General features: G+C 41.6%; 1 protein-coding gene across 5 annotated transcripts in view; it reads left to right on the top strand.

Moving 5' to 3' along the window:
• The window catches only part of LOC126108458 (ubiquitin-conjugating enzyme E2 J2), a 50,136-nt gene extending 34,694 nt beyond the window's left edge, over positions 1-15,442 (top strand). For all 5 annotated transcript variants that reach the window (XM_049913674.1, XM_049913676.1, XM_049913672.1 and 2 more), the window contains exons 5-7: positions 703-831; positions 7,404-7,678; positions 14,545-15,442. In XM_049913674.1, coding sequence (XP_049769631.1) covers positions 703-831; positions 7,404-7,673 — 399 coding nt within the window. In that variant the 3' untranslated portion in view covers positions 7,674-7,678; positions 14,545-15,442. The remainder of the gene's footprint in view (positions 1-702; positions 832-7,403; positions 7,679-14,544) is intronic.
• The last annotated feature ends 7,812 nt before the right edge of the window (positions 15,443-23,254 follow it).

The raw sequence follows: 23,254 nt of genomic DNA, 5'->3' as shown, positions 1-23,254 counted from the left end.
TATAAACAAACCATTTGGGAGATGCTTTCACCCTTGATGCAAAAGTTAATGATCATGCCTTTTTGGTTGTCAGGTAAATCCAGTCACTTTATATCCACATTATGACAACAACTGCACTGTTTTCTGCGTCCACCCGACATGCTCTGTACGTCATCCATCCACTGATGTCGAACGCACGTGGTGGTCACATTAATGTCACTGGGCCGTGTACTTAGTTTGACTGTTTGACAATAACTGAACTTGCTGAACACCATTTCAAACTGAATTAGGAAGTTTGATTGCAAAAGTTTTACATTCCATTTGGTTTAATTATTACAGTGAAGTAACACAATGCTACGGAACTTAATTTAGCTGAGTGGAGTTCTAGTTATACAAACAATAGATTAAAAATGCAAATTCAACTTTATTTTTCATATGCTGTTAAATGTATCTCAATATAAAAACTGTTTCCTTCCTATTTTACTTAAGTGTGTGATTATGAAAATGAGGCATTAAAATGTAGTACTTTCCTACATAAACATTCTACATGTCATCATTTTTGTGTCTTACATCTATATAAGATGTTTAATTTGCACATACTTTTATCTTTGTTCGACATTCTGTTGTCACGTGACGATGGCCCGAGAAGCTGGTTCGTAAACAAATAAATATAATTTTCCAGACCATTAGGAAATACAGTGGAATTTGTTTGTGTTGTTACAGATTGAGAAGAGTCCTACCCTGGGGAGTATAGAGTCGTCTGACCACGAGAAGCGGGTCCTGGCTGCACAGAGCCTAGAGTTCAATCTGAAGGACAAAATTTTTCGTGAGCTGTTCCCAGACCTTGTTGAGGTAAATTGGATACTCTAGTAATTAACATATGAGGGCTATCTGCAGAGTTACACTTGTTAGAATGTAGTGTGGGAAGTTGTGGGAGGAAAACGGAAGAGCTGCTACCCTGCCTCATACATTGAGTCATTGTTATAGAGTGGTAACTGCAAACGTGCATCTTTTCTCATTAGCCATTGAAAATTCCACCAAAATTAAATCCATTCTCCAGTAAATGTTTCTAGTCATGAAAAATATAAACACTATTTATATCAGTGGCAAAATTGATGCTGCGAGTGGACAGAATGTGCCGAGTGAAGGTGGTGTTAGTTCGTGATGTCATTTGAGTGGAAGGACGAAGTTCCTGATGGTGACAGAAGTGGCCACAGACAACTTTCCACAGGTTCCTTGGATTGTTCTACACACGTTCACGAGCAACCAATAACAGTATTCTGAGTTTTATGTTTATTTGATTCCAAAACTACTTTCTCGGAAACACGGTTCAGTGGATGACTGCTTCCCTGGCTTCATTTCTTCATACCTGACAGAATCGTGGCGTGAGGGAAGAGACTATTTGTTGTGCCAATACATAGACAGAGCAGCAGCTGATTGCCAAACGATTCTACTGCCACCAACATACATTGTGCATAAGGATGACGAAGATAACTTGGAAGGCATTAGGGCTCATATGGCGATATACAGGGTGTCCCAACTATCTTGTCCACCCAAAATATCTCTGGAACAATAACAGCTATTGGAAAACGACTTTCACCGGTATCAGTGTAGGGCTGGGGCCCATGAATGTACATATTTGGAAACATTCTAAAACGAAAGCATATGTGTTTTTTTAACACAAACTTATGTTTTTTTGGATAGCTCTCCTGCAGCTGTTGCTGCTATCTGTTGTGGGGAAAATGAAACAAGTAGACTGTTAGTTGAAAGACTCAAATATGAATTCTACAGCAGGCATAACTTGTCTCCAACATTTACAAGGAGAGGTCCCCAGCGGTGGGATTGAATTTTTTAAACCATCAATACAGTGATGTGGGTCAGTGTCCCAGCTACTGACCGTCTAGCTATTCTCCCTGGTGCACCCTCGTTTGCAAGTTCTTTACCAAATAAAAAATTTGGTATTTTGCGTGATACTCAGTAGCATTAAAAAGTACTAATATTTTGACTGGTCCCCTGATGTAATAGATAAGTTAAGGCCCTAATTGCAGAAGGTTGTGGGTTCGAATCTCTTCAGGTACTTTGAATTTTTTAATTTTTTAAATTTGTATCAGAATTATTTTGTTCATTTGTTTTATTCAATTAATCAGTTTAAATGTAATATTTTATTTCTATTTTAATCATCGTATCAACTTCTTCATATGATCTCAAATTTCTTCCTATCATTTCTTTCCGCTCGAAATCTTTGTTCGTGTGATTTTATTTTAGGGATTAATTTCAAATTATTTTTTATTTGTTTTGTTTTAGTTATTGCATATTTAATTTTGTTTATCGTCCTATTTTTTGTCCATTGTATTGCATTCATTATTTCTATTCCTCATTTTGCTTGAATTTTATTTTACTTAGAATCGCTTCTTTGGTTTTAATCTTCATCTGTGTTGTATTTGTCCATTGTATTGTATGGTATTGAACTGAGGACCTAGAAACGACGGAGAGGCTTTGTCCCCGCCGTAGCTCTCCGTGTTTCACAACACGCTACAGCAGTCCACTCATCCCACCGCTGCCCGACACCGATCACAGGGTTATTGTCAGGTTCAGCCCTCAGTGAACACCCCTCCCTCCCGTGCCCTATCCAGGAATGTCTCTCACCAGACGAGTGTAACCCCAATGTTTGCATAGTAGAGTAATTATGGTGTATGCGTACATGGAGAAAGTGTTCGCACAGCAGTCGCCAATGTAGTGTAACAGGCGAAATACGGGGAACTAGTCCGCATTGGCCGAGGCAGATGGAAAACCACCTTAAAAACCATCCACAGACTGGCCGGCACACCGGACCTCGACACTAATCCGCCGGGCGGATTCGTGCAGGGGACCAGCATGCCTACCCACGCAGAAAGCAGTGTGTTAGACTGCACGGCTAAGCAAGCAGGGTTATTTGTCCATACTGCAATAGGTATCTAGGCTACATTGTTAATGTTTGTACAATGATTTCCATACAAAAAGAGCCACATCTTGTAATGAAAAATACATTTTTGACACCTTGTCCTGTCAATATCGTGTATTTTGTCTTTAGTTTTTTAACAGTAGATCAGCATTTTCAAACATTTAAAAATATGCTAGTAGATGTCGTTGTCGTTGTCGTTGTCGTTGTTGTTGTCGTTGTCTTCAGTCCTGAGACTGGTTTGATGCAGCTCTCCATGCTACCCTATCCTGTGCAAGCTTCATCATCTCCCAGTATCTACTGCAACCTACATTCTTCTGAATCTGCTTAGTGTATTCATCTCTTGGTCTCCCTCTACGATTTTTACCCTCCACGCTGCCCTCCAATACTAAATTTGTCGGGAGGACGACGGTTCAATACCGCGTCCGGCCATCCTGATTTAGGTTTTCTGTGATTTCCCTAAATCACTCCAGGCAAATGCTGGGATGGTTCCTCTGAAAGGGCACGGCCGACTTCCTTCCCAATCCTTCCCTAATCCGATGAGACCAATGACGACGCTGTCTGGTCTCCTTCCCCCAACCAACTAAATTTGTGATCCCTCGATGTCTCAAAACATGTCCTATCAACCGATCCCTTCTTCCAGTCAAGTTGTGCCACAAACTCCTCTTCTCCCCAATTCTATTCAATACCTCCTCATTAGTTGTGTGATCTACCCATCTAATCGTCAGCATTCTTCTGTAGAACCACATTTCGAAAGCTTCTATTCTCTTCTTGTCTATTTACCGTCCATGTTTCACTTCCATACATGGCTAAACTCTATACAAATACTTTCTTTAAGAGACTTCCTGTCAATTAAATCTATACTCAATGTTAACAAATTTCTCTTCTTCAGAAATGCTTTCCTTGCCATTGCCAGTCTACATTTTATATCCTCTCTATTTCGATCATCATCAGTTCTTTTGCTCCCCAAGTAGCAAAAGCCTTTTACTGCTTTAAATGTCTCATTTCCTAAGCTAATTCCCTCAGCATCACCTGACTTAATTCGACTACATTCCATTATCCTCGTTTTGCTTTTGTTGATGTTCATCTTACATCTTCCTTTCAAGACACTGTCCATTCCGTTCAACTGCTCTTCCAAGTCCTTTGCTGTCTCTGACAGAATTACAATGTCATTGGCGAACCTTAGAGTTTTTATATCTTCTCCATGGATTTTAATACCTACTCCAAATTTTTCTTTTGCTTCCTTTACTGCTTGCTCAATATACAGATTGAATAACATCGGGGAGAGGCTACAACCCTGTCTCACTCCCTTCCCAACCACTGCTTCCCTTTCATGCCCCTCGACTCTTATAACTGCCATCTGCTTTCTGTACAAATTGTAAATAGCCTCTCGCTCCCTGTATTTTACCCCTGCTATCTTCAGAATTTGAAAGAGAGTATTCCAATCAACATTGTCAAAAGCTTTCTCTAAGTCTACAAATGCTAGAAACATAGGTTTGCCTTTCCTTAATCTTTCTTCTAAGATCAGTCGTAGGGTTAGTCTTGCCTCACGTGTTCCAACATTTCTACGGAATCCAAACTGATCGTCCCTGAGGTTGGCTTCTACTAGTTTTTCCATTCATCTGTAAAGAATTTGCGTTAGTATTTTGCAGCCGTGACTTATTAAACTGATAGTTCGGTAATTTTCACATCTGTCAACACCTGCTTTCTTTGGGATTGGGATTATTATATTCTTCTTGAAGTCTGAGGGTATTTCGCCTGTCTCGTACATCTTGCTCACCAGATGGTAGAGTTTTGTCAGGACTGGCTCTCCCAAGGCTGTCAGTAGTTCTAATGGAATTTTGTCTACTCTGGGGGCCTTGTTTCGTCTCAGGTCTTTCAGTACTCTGTCAGACTCTTCACGCAATATCGTATCTCCCATTTCATCTTCATCTACATCCTCTTCCATTTCCATAATATTGTCCTCAAGTACATCGCCCTTGTATAGACCCTCTATATACCCTTTCCACCTTTCTGCTTTCCCTTCTTTGCTTAGAACTGGGTTTCCATCAAAGCTCTTGATATGCATACAAGTGGTTCTCCTTTCTCCAAAGGTCTCTTTAATTTTCCTGTAGGCAGTATCTATCTTACCCCTCGTGAGATAAGCCTCTACATCCTTACATGCCTGCTTAGCCATTTTGCACTTCTTGTTGATATCATTTTTGAGACGTTTGTATTCCTTTTTGCCTGCTTTATTTACTGCCTTTTTATATTTTCTCCTTTCATCAATTAAATTCAATATTTCTTCTGTTACCAAAGGGTTTCTACTAGCCCTTGTCTTTTTACCTACTTGATCCTCTGCTGCTTTCACTACTTCATCCCTCAGAGCTACCCATTCTTCTTCTACTGTATTTCTTTCCCCCATTCCTGTCAGTTGTTCCCTTATGCGCTCCCTGAAACTCTGTACAACCTCTGGTACTTTCAGTTTATCCAGGTCCCATCTCCTTAAATCCCCACCTTTTTGCAGTTTCTTCAGTTGTAATCTACAGTTCATAACCAATAGATTGTGGTCAGAGTCCACATCTGCCCCTGAAAATTTCTTACAATTTAAAACCTGGTTCCTAAATCTCTGTCTTACCATCATGTAAATCTATCTGAAACCTTCTAGTATCTCCAGGATTCTTCCATGTATACAACCTTCTTTCATGATTCTTGAACCAAGTGTTAGCTATGATTAAGTTATGCTCTGTGCAAAATTCTACCAGACTGCTTCCTCTTTCATTTCTTACCTCCAATCCATATTCACATGCTATGTTTCCTTCTCTTCCTTTTCCTAGTCTTGAATTCTAGTCACCCATGACTATTAAATTTTCGTCTCCCTTCACTACCTGAATAATTTCCTTTATCTCCTCATACATTTCATCAATTTCTTCATCATCTGCAGAGGTAGTTGGCATATAAACTTGTACTACTGATGTAGGCGTGGGCTTCGTGTCTATCTTGGCCACAATAATGCATTCACTATGCTGTTTGTAGTAGCTTACCCGTGAACCTATTTTTTTATTCATTATTAAACCTACTCCTGCATTATCCTTATTTGATTTTGTTTTTATAACTCTGTATTCACCTGACCAAAAGTTGTTTTCCTGCCACCGAACTTCACTAATTCCCACTAGATCTAACTTTAACCTGTCCATTTCCCTTTTTAAATTTTCTGACCTACGTGCCCGATTAAGAGATCTGACATTCCACGCTCCAATCCGTAGTACGCCAGTTTCCTTTCTCCTGATAACGATGTCCTCTTGAGTAGTAATCTATATCACCTTAGAGACAGTTTCAAAACGTCATTTCCACTGCTGGAGACAGGTCCTTGTCAGAAAGACCGTCATATTATGCCTGAGAGACTACTTTGCAATTGGTTATTTTCTCAGGACTCTTTGAAAGAATTTCAAACTTATTATTTTCTTCTTCAAACACAGCAGAGAAGATAGAATGCCACTTACCATATAGAAGGCATGTTAAGTTGCAAACAGGCACAATTAAGGCACTTGCACAATGATTTCGGCCACAGCCTTCATCAGCAACAGAAAAATGTAACTATAACGTGGAATGCAAGCACCAGTTTGGAGGGGGCGGGGAAGGGGAGGGATAGTAGTGTACTGGTGGGGACAGAGGGGCACTGTCTGGTGGAGTGTTGTTGTTGTTGTTGTTGTTGTTTTTGGAGGAAAGAGACCAAACAATGTCATCGGATTAGGGAAGGACAGGGAAGAAAATCGGCCATGCCCTTTCAAACCTGGAGCGATTTAGGGAAATCACAGAAAACCCAAATCAGGATGGCCGGACGTGGGATTGAACCGTCGTCCTCCCGAATGCGAGTCCAGTGTGCTAACCATTGCGCCACCTCGCTCAGTGGGTGGAGAGTGCAGGACCTGGAATGCAAATAGGTGCAGTGTCTGGAGGTTGTGGGGCAGGGAGGAAAACAATTGGAAAAAAAGAGTGAAGAAGGAGAGAAATGGGGAGAGGTAGGCAGGTGCAGTGGCAGCAGGTGGAAAACAGAGGGAGGAAGAAGAGAATGGGGAGGAGATCACAAGACATAGAGGGTGGAAACTTGAATGAAGGGCGTGACCCTACTGTCCCCACACCCTTCGCCCAATAGATTCCAACCCCTTCAGTCCTATCAACTTGCTTCCCACATGAGAGTTGCATTCTGGCCACAGGTCGTGGTCGTGGTCGTGGTGGTGGTCGTGTGCGTGTGTGTGTGAGAGGTAGGTAGGTGTGGCTGCTTGTGTGTATGAATGGTGTGCCTTTTTCTTTTGCCGATGAACCTTTCTGTGAGTGTGTTTTTAATTGTGCCTGTCTTTGACCTAACGTGTCCATCTTTTCCTATATTGTTGATATTCCTACACGGAATTTACATTGTTTTATTTTCTTTTTCTTCATTTTACGGGCTGTTTGTCTCTTACAAAATAATTATTGTTAAAGGCTTTGTTTCTGGTGCACGTTGCAGAAGATAAAGTCCGAGCTGGAGCAGAGGCGGAAAGTGGAGGAGGAGAGCCGAAGACCAGCAGCGGCGGACGCGGCAGTGGCGGGGGCGGGAGGCGGCGCGTCGTCGGGGCTGCCCGGGGCGGGGGTGGCGGCGGGGCGCGGGGGCGGGCTGGGCCAGCAGCAGCCACAGGGCGCGATGCATCACGCCATTGCCAATATCTGCGTCATCATCGGTTTCGCCGCCTTCGCCTACACCGTCAAGTACGTGCTGCGGACTATTGCGGCGGAATAGTTGAGGTACGTACGTGACTGCACTGAGGCCGAGAGTATATTTTGACCTCTTTCTCGCTGCAGTGTGTAACAGGTGTGGAGTAGAATGGCAAAGGGTTGTCAGGATGGCCCAGCTTGCCGATCTATCGGGTAGGTGGTGCGAGGTCAGGGTGTTAGTTGTTGGACTAGCTCCTTGTCTCGTCTGCTACATTCTGTGCCCATTTACAAATCTCGTCTGTTAAATACACGGAAGTAGGTTGGTAAAAGATTTCAGTTAATGTTTGAGCTTCACTGTAGTGTCAGCTTATACTGTTTTCTTTTTTGTTTTCCCGCAGCCAATTACGGTATCCACATAGGTATTTTTTTTATTATTAAAATAGTTTGAGTGATAACATTAACAATTACAAATATCTTTCCTTTGGACAGATCACTGATTTCCAATTACTGTGAGTAGTGTGTTTGTGGATGGAATTAAAGATATTGCAATCTTTTAGGGAGGTATCACTGATAATAACAGTGTGATAACCCATTTACACGCAATAGATATTAAATGATCCGTGACATCAGTCGTATTTTCTTGCTGTAAGTCTTTTAGACATTGCTGGCAGACACGACACACACCACAGTACATCAGACGTGCTGTAGAGTTGGACCACAGATGATACAGATCACGAGAGATGTCATTGTATCGAAACTACATCTCAGCAGCTGATGTGTGATGGTGTATATTTGCAGGCTATTTATGGGATGTTGTAGTTGTGGTCTTCAGTCCAGAGACTGGTTTGATGCAGCTCTCCATACTACTCAATCCTGTGCAAGCTTCATCTCCCAGTACCTACTGCAACCTACATCCTTCTGAATCTGCTTACTGTATTCATCTCTTGGTCTCCCTCTACAATCTATACCCTCCATGCTTCCCTCCAATACTAAATTGGTGATCCTTCTATGTCTCGTATGATGTCCTACCGACTGATTCCTCTCAAAGTCAGGTTTTACCACAAATTTCATTTCTCCCCAATTCAGTACCTCCTCATTAGTTACATGATCTTCCCATCCTAACTTCAGCATTCTTCTGTAGCACCACATTTCTAAAGCCTCTATTCTCTTCTTGTCTAAACTATTTACCATCCACATTTCACTTCCGTACATGGCTACACTCCACACAAATACTTTCAGGAAAAACATCCTGGCAGTTAAATCTGTCCTTTATGTCAGAAAGTTTCTATTCTTCAGAAACTCTTTTTCTGGTCATTACCAGTCTACAGTTTATATCCTCTCTGCTTCCCCCATCATCAGTTATTTTGCTGTCCAAATAATGACTTTGTGTTTTCTTTCCTAATTTAATTCCTTTAGCATCACCTGATATAATTCAGCTACATTATATTACCTTTGTTTTGCTTTTGTTGATATTCAGCTTATATTCTACTTTCAATACCTTATCCATTCTGTTAAACTGCTCTTCAAAGTCCTTTTCTGTCTATGGGAGAATTACAATATCATCAACAAACCTCAGTTTTTCTTTCTTCTCCCTGAAGTTTAATTCCTTTTCCAAATTTTTCTTTGGTTTCCTTTACTGCTTGCTCAGTGTGCAAATTCAAAAACATCCTAAATGGGCTAAAACCCTGTCTCACCCCCTTTTCAACCACTGCTTTCCTTTCATTCCCCTTGACTCTTGTGGGAATTGCTGTCTTGTTTCTATATGTGTTGTATATAATCTTTTTTCTCAATGTAATTTACCCTTGGTATCTTCAGAATTTCAAAGAGTGTATTCCAGTCAACATTGTCAAAAGCTTTCTCCAAATCTACGTATGCTGTAAACATAAGTTTGCTTTTTCTTAACCTGTCTTCTAAGATAAGACAAATAGTATACTATTCATTGTATGGTAACTGAAGTGTTTTTGCTAAAAGTTTATTTATTGCAGTGGTGAAGTCCTGTGCAGTGTTTGATTGCACTGAAAGATAATATCTGGAAGAAAGTAATAACTGATTCCACACAAAAAAGTTATGTACATAGATTTTCAAATTAATTTACAGGCTAAAGCTAAGGAGTGATATTCTTACCACACAGATGCATAAGTTCTGTGTAGCAGTGTTAATTTATCTGTAAGTAATAAAAATTGAATTATTGTTATTAAATATGTACTTCGTAAAAGTATGTTGTTCCTCAGATCTAAAATTCAATGAATATTAAGATTTTGAGACAGTAGAATATTAATATAAAACTCACTAGACTAGATTTTCTCTGTAATGAATGTTTTCAAATATATTACCTGAATATTGTTTTGGTATCTGCTATAGTTGAAAAAGAAGTCCTAAATATAAACTTTAATGTAAAACCTGGATGTCATGGATACAAATAGATGTCAGTTCTTGTGAAAGCATTACAAAACATTTAACACACTCATGATTGAGGAACTGTTAGAAAACTAAGTGCTTCCTGCCAAAGTGATATTTTGTGTTCTATTCCTGTGAAAGCAGTGAACTAAATGTCTCGAATTGCAATAAATACGGGAATACACTGAACTGAAATTATTAGTAGCAAAAAAATATAAAAATAACTGTCACATAGACGATCGTGTGGAACCCAGCTTGTGCTATTCGTCCACGAGACTCAGAGGGCCATAGACACGGGTTCCCAGGTGGATGCCGTGTTTCTTGACTTCCGCAAGGCGTTCGATACAGTTCCCTACAGTCATTTAATGAACAAAGTAAGAGCATATGGACTATCAGACCAATTGTGTGATTGGATTGAAGAGTTCCTAAATAACAGAACTCAGCATTTCATTCTCAATGGAGAGAAGTCTTCCGAAGTAAAAGTGATTTCAGGTGTGCTGCAGGGGTGTGTCGTAGGATCGTTGCTGTTCACAATATACATAAATGACCTTGTGGATAACAAGGGAAGTTCACTGAGGCTTTTTGTGGATGATGCTGTAGTATATCAAGAGGCTGTACCAATGGAAAATTGTACTGAAATGCAGGAGGATCTGCAACATATTGATGCATGGTGCAGGGAACAGCAATTGAATCTCAATGTAGACAAGTGTAATGTGCTGCGAATACACAGAAAGAAAGATCCTTTATCATTTAGCTACAATATAGCAGGTCAGCAACTGGAAACAGTTAATGCCATAAACTATCTGGGAGTAGGCATTAGGAGTGATTTAAAATGGAATGATCATATAAAGTTGATCGTTGGTAAAGCAGATGCCAGACTGAGATTCATTAGAAGGATCCGAAGGAAATACAATCTGGAAACAAAGGAAGTAGGTTACAGTATACTTGTTCGCCCACTGCTCACCGGTGTGGGATCCGTACCAGATAGGGTTGATAGAAGAGATAGAGAAGATCCGATGGAGAGCAGCGCGCTTCGTTACAGGATCATTTAGTAATCGCGAAAGCATTACAGAGATGATAGATAAACTCCAGTGGAAGACTCTGCAGGAGAGAGGCTCAGTAGCTCGGTACGGGTTTTTGTTGAAGTTTCAAGAACATACCTTCACCGAGGAGTCAAGCAGTATATTTCTCCCTCCTACGTATATCTCGCGAAGAGACCATGAGGATAAAATCGGAGAGATCAGAGCCCACACCGAGGCATACCGACAATCTCTTTCCACGAACAATACGAGACTTGAATGGAAGGGAGAACTGATAGAGGTACTCAAGGTACCCTCCGCCACACACGTCAGGTGGATTGCAGAGTATGGATGTAGATGTAGATTAATATTGGTATTTCGGAGAAATTGGTGTAGCACTACCGGTGCTACTACTACTACTACTACTACTACTACTAATAATAATAATAATAATAATAATAATAATAATAATAATAATAATAATAATGTATAACACTTCTAAAAGTTATTCGCTTGTTAAAATTAGTGCTCAGTTTCAGCTTCAGATGAGAAAACTTATTGCATAATCACTGAAACATTGCTGTTTGCCCTCCATTACATGACACGATTTCAGCAGCTTAACTTATGAAAGGTAGTATGTGTCTGGTCTATATACAGGGGTTGGATAAAAATATGGAAACACAAGAAAATCCTTCCTGAACATAAATCAGATGTTAGCCAAATGTGCAGGTTGTGCTGTTGTACTTGACCACAAATGGCACCTCAGCAATGCCTTTGATACGTTGAAAGAGTCAGCTGTAATCAGAACAGTGTTCTGTGTAGTTGTGAGTGCATTATGTCAGAGCTAAGTGAATTGGAATACGGGCAGTTTGTTTGTAGTTGTACGGTGGATGCTTCCGTAACCAGAGTAGCTGAAGTGAAGTGTACTGGGAAAGTGGATAAACATCATCTGTTGCGTCACAATGTGAACGGAAGTGTGTGCTAAGTAGCTGGTAATTGTAGTAAGTAAAATGTGCAGTATTGCTGATAGATATGTGTAGAAGTGAAAGGGACCACTTTATCCCAGCTTTCGGAACAGATAGTTCATTCCTGTGGGACCAGAGAGATATAGAGATGAGACCAATGCCTGCACAAATTGAGATGGTATGTGATGTCGTTTCAGTGGTTACAAAATAGTCAAATTTGCAAATAGCTCTGCAGTAAGAGCCCACTTACCAGTATGACGTTGCAGCCTCTCCAGTCTGGATGCGTGCACAGATTAAATAGGTAAGGGTGCAGTGAACCTGTTTTATTGTCTTCAGAGGCAAGCTGGCTGACAGGTGTTGTAACTGCTCCTAAATTCCCAGGTACGGGCAGTGGGACAGAGTTGACGCCTCGGCTGGTCCCCCACATGTTGTATTGGGGACAGATCTGGGCTCCTTAGTGGCCACGGGAGGACCTTATCACTGTGTAGACAGTTCGTAGAGCCACTTACCATTTGTCGAGGAGCACTGCCTCGAAAAATGGTACCGTAGTACTAGGGCACGAGAGGTAACGCACGAGGACGTGGGACGCCTGACGTGTAGGGCCCCCACGAGCGTGCAGAAGTGCCACGACGTGACGTGGACTTGACTAATGTCTGAAGTGGTGCTGGAGTGAATTGACATCACGAACCCTGTGGGCTGTCCATAAATCTGTAAGAGTTTGAGGGGGTGGAGATCTCTTCTGAACAGCACTGTGCAAGTCATCCCAGATGTGCTCAATAACGTTCCTGTCTGGGGAGTTTGGTGGCCAGCGGAAGTGTTTAAAATTAGAAGAGTGTTCCCGGACCCACTCTATAGCAGTTCTAGACGTTTGGGGTGTTGCATTGTCCTGCTGGAATTGGCCGAGTCGTCAGAATGCACAGTGGACACGAGTGCGTGCAGGTGATCAGACGGGATGCTTACATATGTGTCACCTGTCAGTCGTATGTAGACGTATCAGGAGTCCCGTATCACTCCAACTGCACACACCTCACACCATTATGGAGCCTCCACCAGCTTGAAGAGCCCCCAGCAGGGTCCGTGGATTTGTGAGGTTGTCTCCGTACCTGTACATGTCCATCCGCTCAATACAATTTGAAATGAGACTTGTCAGACCGTGCCATGTCGGTGTGGACTGGCCCAGGCGAGGCGTAAAGCCTCGTGTCGTGTATTCGTCACAGTACACGAGTCTGACTTCGGCTCCAGAAGCTTGTATCGATGATGTTTCATTGAACGGTTCACACGCTGACACTTGTTGATGGTCCAGCATTGAAATCTGCAGCAGTTCACAGAAAGGTTGCACTTCTGTCACATTGGACAATTCTCTTCAGTCGTTGTCGGTCCCATTCTTGCAGGATCTTTTTCCAGCCGCAGCGATGTCGGAGATACCACGCTTTACCGGATTCCTGATGTTCACAGTAATGTACCATGTACCATCGCTTGTGCGGTGACTATAACACCACATTGAATCGCACTTAAATCTTGATAACCTGCCATTGTAGCAGCAGTGGCCGATCTAACAACTGCGGCAGACACTTGTCGTCTTATGTAGGCGTTGATGACTGCAGCACTGTATTCTGTCTAGCATATCTGTACCAGTTTCTTTGGTGCTTCAGTGTAATTCTTTTTTTTCCCCACCATCAAATAATACCAGTTAATCTTGTGAATCTGCTGATCATAACTGACTGTTACACAGTGCTGCTCCTTCAGTGACTTGGGCTTTCTCAGCTTTATACTTGTTAACCTTAAAATGCCAGTTGTACACAAATGCAGAATTTTGCTGATAAATGACATCAGTGGGTGTTTGAACTGACACAAATTTAACTTTATTCCCAGACACCATTATACAATGTACGATGTCTCGTAAGATGCTATATCTTCAGAGGTTTATCCAGATACTTCCGATAAGAGACTGCCCAATTATGCGTCAGAGATTGATATTCTCTTCCCCTTACCATTTTGGGTTCACGGGATCTTCGACTGGCATATTCCTCAAAGCTGTGGTCAGCAGTGACGTGTCTCCACTGCGCTGTTACCTGCTGCGCCCCAACACTGCCCACAGCTCTGTGATTACCTCAAATGGAAGCTATGTAGATAAGAGTCCAGGCAAATGTTGTGAAGATACATAAATAAATCGTGAGTTTGCCAATCGTCATCTTAAATAACTAATCAATACAAGAGCAACACTATAACTCAATATGTCTACTTGTTTGTACAAGGCGGCAAAGCAATAGAAATTTTTTATGTGATAACATTCGCACTTTTCTAGGTTTCTTTAGTCTCAATTTCTGCGCACTTTCACTCCCATCCCCATCCTCATTTTAGCTGTTTAGGCTGTGTCCTTGTAAGAGAGGATTATGTCAAAAAATCTGTACTTTTCCTTCCAAAAAATAGTCTATATTGTCAGTGAGTAACTTTTTCTGTGCCCTTGTAAATGTACATTGCAGAGTTCATTTCCTAAACTTTTATTAGTAAGTGTTGCATAATTATGTTCCACTGCTGTTAAATATTTTCTAATTAGTGTGAAATAATTCCACAGGTATCAGAGGAGTGGGACAAGTATCCGCAGCCTGTATTTGGAGTTTCTTCTCGGACAATCTACAGTTGCTGTCATTATTTAAGATGCGTGTGCAGTTATGTGTAACAGATAAATACTTAAATCCGTTGGCCACAGGTGACTAGAACAATTTCAGTGATCGCTACAAACGAGACGGCAAGCCTCCTCGAGTGGGAGAGTAAATAAGTATGTACGTGGTGTCAATTGGCAGCAGTTAATTGAGGGATATATCTTCTATTGTATTCACCGTGACAACCATTAATTTGTTGTTTTGCATCCTTAGATGTAGCAATTGGTCACCGAGGAGATTCTAATATACTAAAATCGACTAAATTACAGAAAAAATTACTAAGAAAGTTTTAATTTTCCAGTAACTGATGCCTTTTCTGCCCCATTCGTCATTCTGGAATTGAATTCCATCGTATATTTGTGGTTAAAAGGCTTTTGTCCCAGTAAAATATTTTTAAAAAAGCTTTGCTGATAAAGTTAACTGTATAATCCATTACTTCCACGGCTGTATGTGGAATGTGCATGTGGATTGAAGCGATGTGTGTATTTTCCATTTTGTGATTGATGTCATTGTAAATGCTATTGATATTATTTGCAACATTGCAATGACATATTGGTGTCTACAATAGAAAGCATTCCTGAAAACACAACAAAGTTGCTAAAATTGAGATGACATGCTGCTGGTCATTTTTGTTTCACTTAAGGATCTGTGCTGTGGCAAGATTGTTACATTAACACCTGCGAATGAAGACTGGTTTTCGTAGTCCAAAAATCTACATTCTGAGTTTTTGTTCATACATGTTTCCAAACTTAATTATATGTACATTGTTTATAAATAGAAATAAAATATTTACTAGCAGTACTTACTAAATTTGGTGTTCTTCTTTGACACGTGTATTGTATTCTTCAAGCCCCTGAATTACGGCTGTTACAGATTGCAACAAGATTTTTTCATTTGGTCAAGTAGGAAAGCTTTCAGAGATGTGAACTATTAGAGGTATACATTAGGAAAACACTAGCATATTGTATAAACTTAATCTGTGTGCTGTGTTAAAATAACTGCCACTACACTAATCAGCCGGAACATTGTGACAACCTATCTACGAAGGTCACTCCAAAAGAAATGCACACTATTTTTGTAAAAATACAGTTTTCATTCTGCATGTGTGAAAGTTTCAGTGTGTACGCACATTCTTCCCGCTTGTTTTCAAACTTAGTTCTACCTGTTCCCGTGAGTGGCGCCGTCACAGCACGTCTTCAAGATGGCTGCTACACTTGAAGTTCGTCAGAAGCAACGTGCTGTCATACATTTCCTGTACTGTGAAAATGAGACAGTGGGAAACCACCACAAGAGGTTGAAAAAGGTGTACGGAGATGCTGCTGTCGATCACAGTACAGTTAGTCGGTGGGCGAGCAGGTTACGTGACGAAAGCAGGCATGGCAATATTGGGGATTGTCCTCGCAGCGGCAGGCCTGGTACTGCACACACTCCAGACAATGTGCAGAGAGTTAACGGATTGGTGACTGCTGACAGACGCATCGCAGTGAACGAATTGTCATGCTACGTTGGGATAGGAGAAGGAAGTGTTAGCAGAATACTGAAAGTGTTGACATTAAAAAAGGTTTGTGCCAAGTGGGTTCCCAGGATGTTGACAGTGGCTCACAAACAAACAAGAAAAACGGTATGCAGCGAACTTTTGGAACAGTAAGAGAATGGTGGAGATGAATTTCTTGGAAGAATTGTGACAGGTGATGAAACGTGGCTCCGTCATTTTTCAGCAGAGATGAAGAGGCAGTCAGTGGAGAGACATCATGCAAATTCACCCAAGAAAAAAAAAAATTCAAAACCACACCTTCTGCTGGAAAAGTTATGGCTACGGTGTTTTTAGATTCCGAAGGACTCTCGCTTGTGGACATCGTGCTAAGTGGAACCACCATAAATTCTGATGCATGTGTGACGACACTGAAGAAGCTTAAAGCTCGACTGAGTCTTGTTCGACCACATCGGCAAAAGCAGGATTTTTGCTGGTGCACGACAATGCACGGCAACATGTCAGTAAAAAAAACCCGTGGAAGTGATCACAAAACTCGGATGGACAACACTGAAAGACTCACCTTACAGTCCTGACCTTGCTCCATGTGACTATCATCTCTTTGGGAAACTGAAAGGCTCTCTTCGTGGAACAAGGTTTGAAGATGATGACTCCCTTCTGCACACTGCCAAACAGTGACTCCGACAGGTTGGTCCAGAGTTTTACTCTGTGGGTATACAGGCACTGTTTCCAAGATGGCGTAAAGCAGTTGAGAGGGATGGAAATTATGTGGATAAATGAAAATATTGTTCCTAAAGGATGTATCTACACACTGTAAAACTTTCAAACGTGTAGAATAAAAGATGGATTAAAAAAAAAGTGTGCATTTCTTTTGGAGCGACCCTCGTAATAGCTGATATGTCCGCCATAGGCAGGTAACAATGGCGACACGTCGTGACACGGAAGCAGTGAGACCTCGGTAGGTCGCCAGAAGGGGTTAGCGCCACATCTGCAGGGGGCCGTGAACTCCGATGCCACATTCAATCACCTCCCAGATGTGTTTGATCGGGTTCAGATGTGGCAAGTTGGTGGGGGCTGGCACATCAGTTGGAACTTGCCATTGTGTTCCTCAAACCACTTCATCGCACTCCTGACCTTGTGACTCGGCACATTATCTTGTTGGAAAATGCTACTGCCTTCGGGAAACGTGATTGTCACAGAGGAATGTATGGGGTCTGCAACCGGTGTACGATACTCCGTGGCCGTCACGGTGCCTCGCACGAGCTCCACTGGACCCGCGAATGCCCACCCGAGTGTTCCCCAGAGCATAATGGAGCTGCCACCAACTTGTCTCGGACCCCTCATACAGGTGTCGAGGAGCTTTTCCCGTGTAAGATGACAAATTCGTGCTCTCCCGTCGGCACAATGAAGAAGGTATTGTGATTCGTCAGACCGTACAAGGCTCTGCCACTGCATCAATGTCCCATGTCGATGGTCATCTGCAGTCTTGCGCATAATAGTTCGCGACTGGGAACGTCCAGTTTAGTTCGCAGTTCCGTCGTGAACTAGGTCGCTCTTTTAGTTTGTTAGCTCCCATCTCGATTTCTAGAAAGACAGTTCGCTCGCTTTGCTACCGCTACTGCACACACTCTTTAATTTGTTATGCTAGTCTTTTAAATAATGACCAGTGTTGCCAATGCCTGTATTATTACAGTTCGAGTAATTAGAGTTCGAAAGTGCAAATAAACCAGTTATTTACACAAATGGGGTAGTCAACTACTTTACTTTATATACAGTGCACTCATAGTATTTTAATTTTAAAATATATATTTATTTATTTATTTATTAGTTCATTGTAGGAATATTACTTACAGAATGTTTTGGAAATAACCAACAAAAATATTTCTGCTTTAGGTACAGGTTAAGTACTATATGGCACAAACAATAATACCTTTATTGTTAACAGAAGAAACACTAACACTTATAATTTGGGGGAGGGGGGGGGGGGTAGAAGCACGTGTTGTGTGTTTTTTAAATTCTACTGCGGGCTCTCACTCCGTCTCACTATTGTCCGTCGAACGAACTAAGTATCGAGGTTACCCATGAACTAGTTCGCCTGTGGGAGTGCTCTTCTGAACTAGTTTGTTCGCGAACTACACGGGACTAGTCATCTGCCTATTTCAGTCGTAGTTGCTGATGTCGTGGTGTCGACATTGGCACGTGGATCGGACATCGGCTGTGGGGCCCCTCGTCAGTACTGTTCGGTGCAGTGTGTGTTCACACCCACTTGTATTTGCCCAGCACTGAATTCTGACGTTTGTTCCGTCACAGTTCGCCGTCGCTCCTTATTTACTACTACGCCCAGCCTGTGACGTCAGACATCTGTAATGCCCGACCGCCCTGTCTGGACGTGGTTTCACCTCGATTCCACCACGTGTTGAAGACGCCACAGCACTCCTCGAACGTCCGACGAGTCGGGCAGTTTCAGAAATGTTCGAGTGTCAAACTCGCAGATTGCGTTCCTTCTCCATTTTTTTCTCACGCAGACAAGCACGCTCACTGACACTACGTGTACCGTGTGTGTCCGACTAGCAGTTATTACTCGCCTGGCGATGCTGCTATCACGTGGACAGTTTTATATCAGTAGTCGGTCAGTGGTCATAATGTTGTGGCTGATCAGTGTATACTGCTCAGTGCTATTCGCTAATGCTAATGAAATTGACTTAAATTTGAAAGAAAGCTGTGATTTAAGGAAAACTGCGATTTACCCGTTATTAGCAGGTAAGTATATACTTCTCAAAGTGCTATTTGTCGAAGAAATTATGTGCACGAGAACCTCGTTTATGCAGACTAGGCAAGACTGAATGTAATCTGTGTAATACAGAAATACTCTACTAAATGCAAAAATTGTGTTGTATACTGCCACTATATCCCCCGAAAAACTTTCGACTGACTGCTGGAATGTAAAAGTTAATGCGGTTTATAGTTTTGGTGTGTTCCACGTGGTGTACGATCTGACACACGGTTGATACATGTAATAAATTTTGCCTTACAAATATCTAGCCGTCGCTGTTCTTGAAATTATTTGCTATAGTGCACTTGCTATGCAGTGTCACTAGACCTTGACGTGATACTTCTTAGCCTTCTGTAGCAGGGTGGGCCCCGAAAGAGCACTACTAAAATGGCGTAAACAGTTTTGCGATAACTCTTCCTTATTGTAATCACGAAGTCTTCACTGTACAATTACTTTTATATCTACGGATGATACAGATTGATCACAACTTGTAAGTCACAGTCTATTGTAGCATGTTATGCTGTACTGATTTGGCTTTGCTGTTCTGATTTGCCATTAAAGCGTTACAGTTCTTAAGGCCCTCATACGTGATGAAACATTGTGTCAAACTGTACTCTGTTTGCCAAACATTTGTTGTTGTTTCATGTGACTGTCAAGTATAGATCGTGCTTGTAGGAAATTTTGATCGAAGGAAAGTTTGACGAGATGGCAGAAAATGTGTCGTTGTTTTGCTGCATAATTTTGGTGAAAAAGTGTTATTAAAATTTATCCCACTGCATCGTGAGGTTCCACATGCACATAAACTATGATCAAAGATAAAAACAAAATAGCACTGACAACTGCGAAAATGGTAGATTTAGCACATCTTTCCCAGACATATATATTACACAGGAACAGGTTGTGAACAAAATCAATATTTTACTTACAAGTGGGATTGCAATGAAATAAAAGGTATCAAAGTTCTGTAGTTCTTACAAGACGATGTGGGCTATATGTTCCCACATTGTGGTTTTTTAATGAAATGTCACTACTGGACCAAGTACTAGAGAATAAAGTTTTTCGTATTTGCTCTTTTTCGACGTGAGTGTGAAGCAACACTAAACAAGTTATTGAATATTTCACTCTCCATTCACAGAAAGTTGATGTATTCACTTTGCCATGAATAGTTTTCATGTGTATATAAGGGGCATTCAAAAGAAAAGAGCCAGAGGCATAATTACAGAAACCAGTACCTGTATGTTAGAAGTATTGACTGTGGCTGTTAAGACACTTGTCTCACTGTGACACAAGGTGGTGAATGGCTGTCTCGTACAGTTCCCAGGGCTGCAATGTTAACCAGTTCCGCACGTACAGCTGGACGTCGTCGTCAGAGGTGAATCGTTTGCCCCTCAGAGCCTTTTTGAGGGGACAAAAAATGGCGCAATCACAGGAAGAGAGGTCCGGACTGTACGGAGGGTGGCCGAGAACCTCCCATTTGAATTTCTGCAGGAGTGCCGCGACTGTGTTGGCCGTATGAGGCTTTGCATTGTTGTGGAGCAGAATGACCCCACGGGTGAGACTGCCCGGTCGTTCAGATTTGATCGCTTGGCGAATGGTGGTCAAGGTTTGAGAGTAACGATGGGCATTCGCTACCCTCCCGTGCTGCAGGAAATGAAGCAGGAGGAGGCTATCTCGGTCAAAGAAGAACGTCAGCATAGGGGACGACGACGTCCAGCTGTCCGTGCGGAACTGGTTAAAAGTCGCAGCTCCAGGAATTTTATGAGACAGCCGTTTACCGCCTTGTGTCACAGTCGGACAAGTGTCTCAACAGCCAGGGTCAGTACTTGTAACATACAGGTACTGGTTTCTGTAATTATGTCTCCGGCTCGTTTCTTTTTGAATGCCCCTTATATTCCTCTCTAATTAAACATTTCCTTCGATCAGTGTCATGTTTCCTTGTTCTTTAAACACAGTGTCAGACAATTTTGGAAATGCTTTATCTGCATTTGTAACCATTCCCACTGGTGCCAAAACGCTGCATACACGAAAAGCATCAAATTCAAAAGTAATGTTAAATTGACAAGCTTTCTTGGTACGTGTACGTGCTTGTTAGACACATCCGTGGCTAGATAAGAATGAAATTTTCTCTTTTAAGAAGGAGTTAAGAAAGTTTTTGAAAGTTTCGTTATCCATTTGAAGAAAATTGTTGTAATCATCTGTTTCTGAGAGTAATGTTACCTGTAGCAGATTTTCGTGGGCAAATCCGTCATTTTAAGCCATTCCCCATTTCTTCTCCATCTTTAAACACTATGCCAAAGTCGATGCTGGGACTGCTTTGTGTGCATTGGTAGTCATTCTCACTACTGCCAAAATACGAACACGAACATGAACACTGAGGTTAAACTGACAAACTTGTTTTGTACATGTACAGTCTTGTTTGATAAATCTGCGGGAGGTAAGGGTGCAGTTGATAAACAAGTTTGCTTGTTTATGGGATCTGTACGCGTATTCTTAAATTTTTTGGGCATTGACATTATTGCCTGCACCGTTTGCTCTGTGGCTTCAGAGGCACCACTGAGCCACAACGCCAAACCGTATGTGGCTACTCTGCAGGAAGTGGAGATTGTCTTTCACAGTCACGCCTCGTGTGTGTTCTGAGCTCACACCTTTTACACTAGATCTGCACAAATGGCAAACCAGAGCACACGCAGTGGGCTGTTCCAAACTTAACTACTATCTAAACGACAGTCTTGGTTGCCGTGAACATCTTTCGTCAGCCTACGTGGTTAGAATTGGAACCTGTTATTGCACAGAATAACTTCATTACACCTCACTGTGAAATTGAGATTGCCACCGGATAGACTGCCATTTAAGCTTGGCGCATTTTTCTGCAGGATTGGGCCAGATATTAGAACCCCGCGGTGCCTTTTCTTTCTCTGAACCAAATGAAGAAAGCTTTGTTCAGTACCACAGTTATGTAAACTGTCTTTAGTCATTGTTTTGAAGCAGAAGTCTTCAGTTTTTCCAGTCTGACACAGTTGTGTCCCTAACCGTATTCTGCAACTGCACGTTCCAGCAGTGCTCCTGTTCGTTAGTAGCTGTAAGTGTGGGACTGGCGATCTGTTACCTGCAATAGCTGTGCATATACTGTAGAGTACGAACTGTATACTGCATATTTTCATGCTAAAAAAAAGAAAAAGGAAACAAAACAAATTAATCTGCGTAAGCCAGAAATGTGGATTACTGAGATCTGTACAAACAAGGCTCTTGTGAACTCGCATCAGTACACTGGGTCTCTCTGCTGACAGTTGCTCGGCTCATCTTCTCTGGAGTTTCGGCAGATATTTGCAGCTCATTTTGGCGGTGTGCGGCTCGAGCCAGCCCAAACAAATACTGCCCGTCACGTTTCGTGCGATGCCCAGTGTCTGTAGAAAGAATCGGTTTGTTTTCTGTCACAAACAGAATTATTTTTAAGTGGAATTTTATGGCCCATTCGACAGAGTTGCAAATTAGTCTACTGCAGTATTTGTTTTATCAGTATGTGTAGCTGTCGGCTGTAATAGGTTGTCTGTATTTGTTATGGAGTTTTAATTATGTAGTGCAGGAAGTTACTCGAAAATTGGGAAAATAGAAATTTTACAATTAGACCTAAAAAAAAAAAAATCTGAAAAGTACTGTTTACATTTCACTAATCATATGCTACTAAAATGTTTTATAGATTTTAATGATTTCCTTCCCGAGTATGTAGTAAACCTGTCTCATAATGGTTTCACCACCACAGCTTTGTAATGTCGGTTATACTGAGTAACAAAAATTTTTCGTTCTGTGCAGGTTAGAGTAAAGGAAGAGAATAAAACTGCTTTCGAGCCAAGTTATGTTACAAGTCGCACTGTTACTTGACCTGTGGCGCATAGTGCCCACTACAGTGGACAGTTGTTAATGGTCACTTCTTTGGCATTTTCAATCAGTCCTGAGGCTGCAAATGCACACAGTTCGCTGCAGTGGTGTTGTGTCCTGCATGCATTTGCAACCTCATGGCTCATTGAAACTGCCAGAGAATTGACCATTAAAAGTTGTCCACTGCAGTGAAATTCATGCACCACAGGGTTAATAATAAACACCACACTGATTCCTTTATAGTAATTATCTTCAGTTGCCGAAATGCCAGATTCTGTATTATGCAGGTACCGGCAGGTCCAGGAAGAAGAGGCAGTGGTTGGCTAAGGTTTCTCATTTCGTAATGTAAGTGGATTTTGTTCCCATGTTTTATTTTTATTAATAATTTAAGAGACGTGTTGATTTAGCAATGTTCAAAAATAGTGGAATGTTTCCAAAGCACTTTAGATGTCTACTAAACTGATTTTTAGCATTTTCCTTA

The sequence above is a fragment of the Schistocerca cancellata genome, chromosome 11 (genome assembly GCF_023864275.1).
Source record: "Schistocerca cancellata isolate TAMUIC-IGC-003103 chromosome 11, iqSchCanc2.1, whole genome shotgun sequence".
NCBI lineage: Eukaryota > Metazoa > Arthropoda > Insecta > Orthoptera > Acrididae > Schistocerca > Schistocerca cancellata.
The sequence above is the reverse complement of the archived record's forward strand: the minus strand, read 5'-3'. Positions and strand labels throughout refer to the sequence as shown.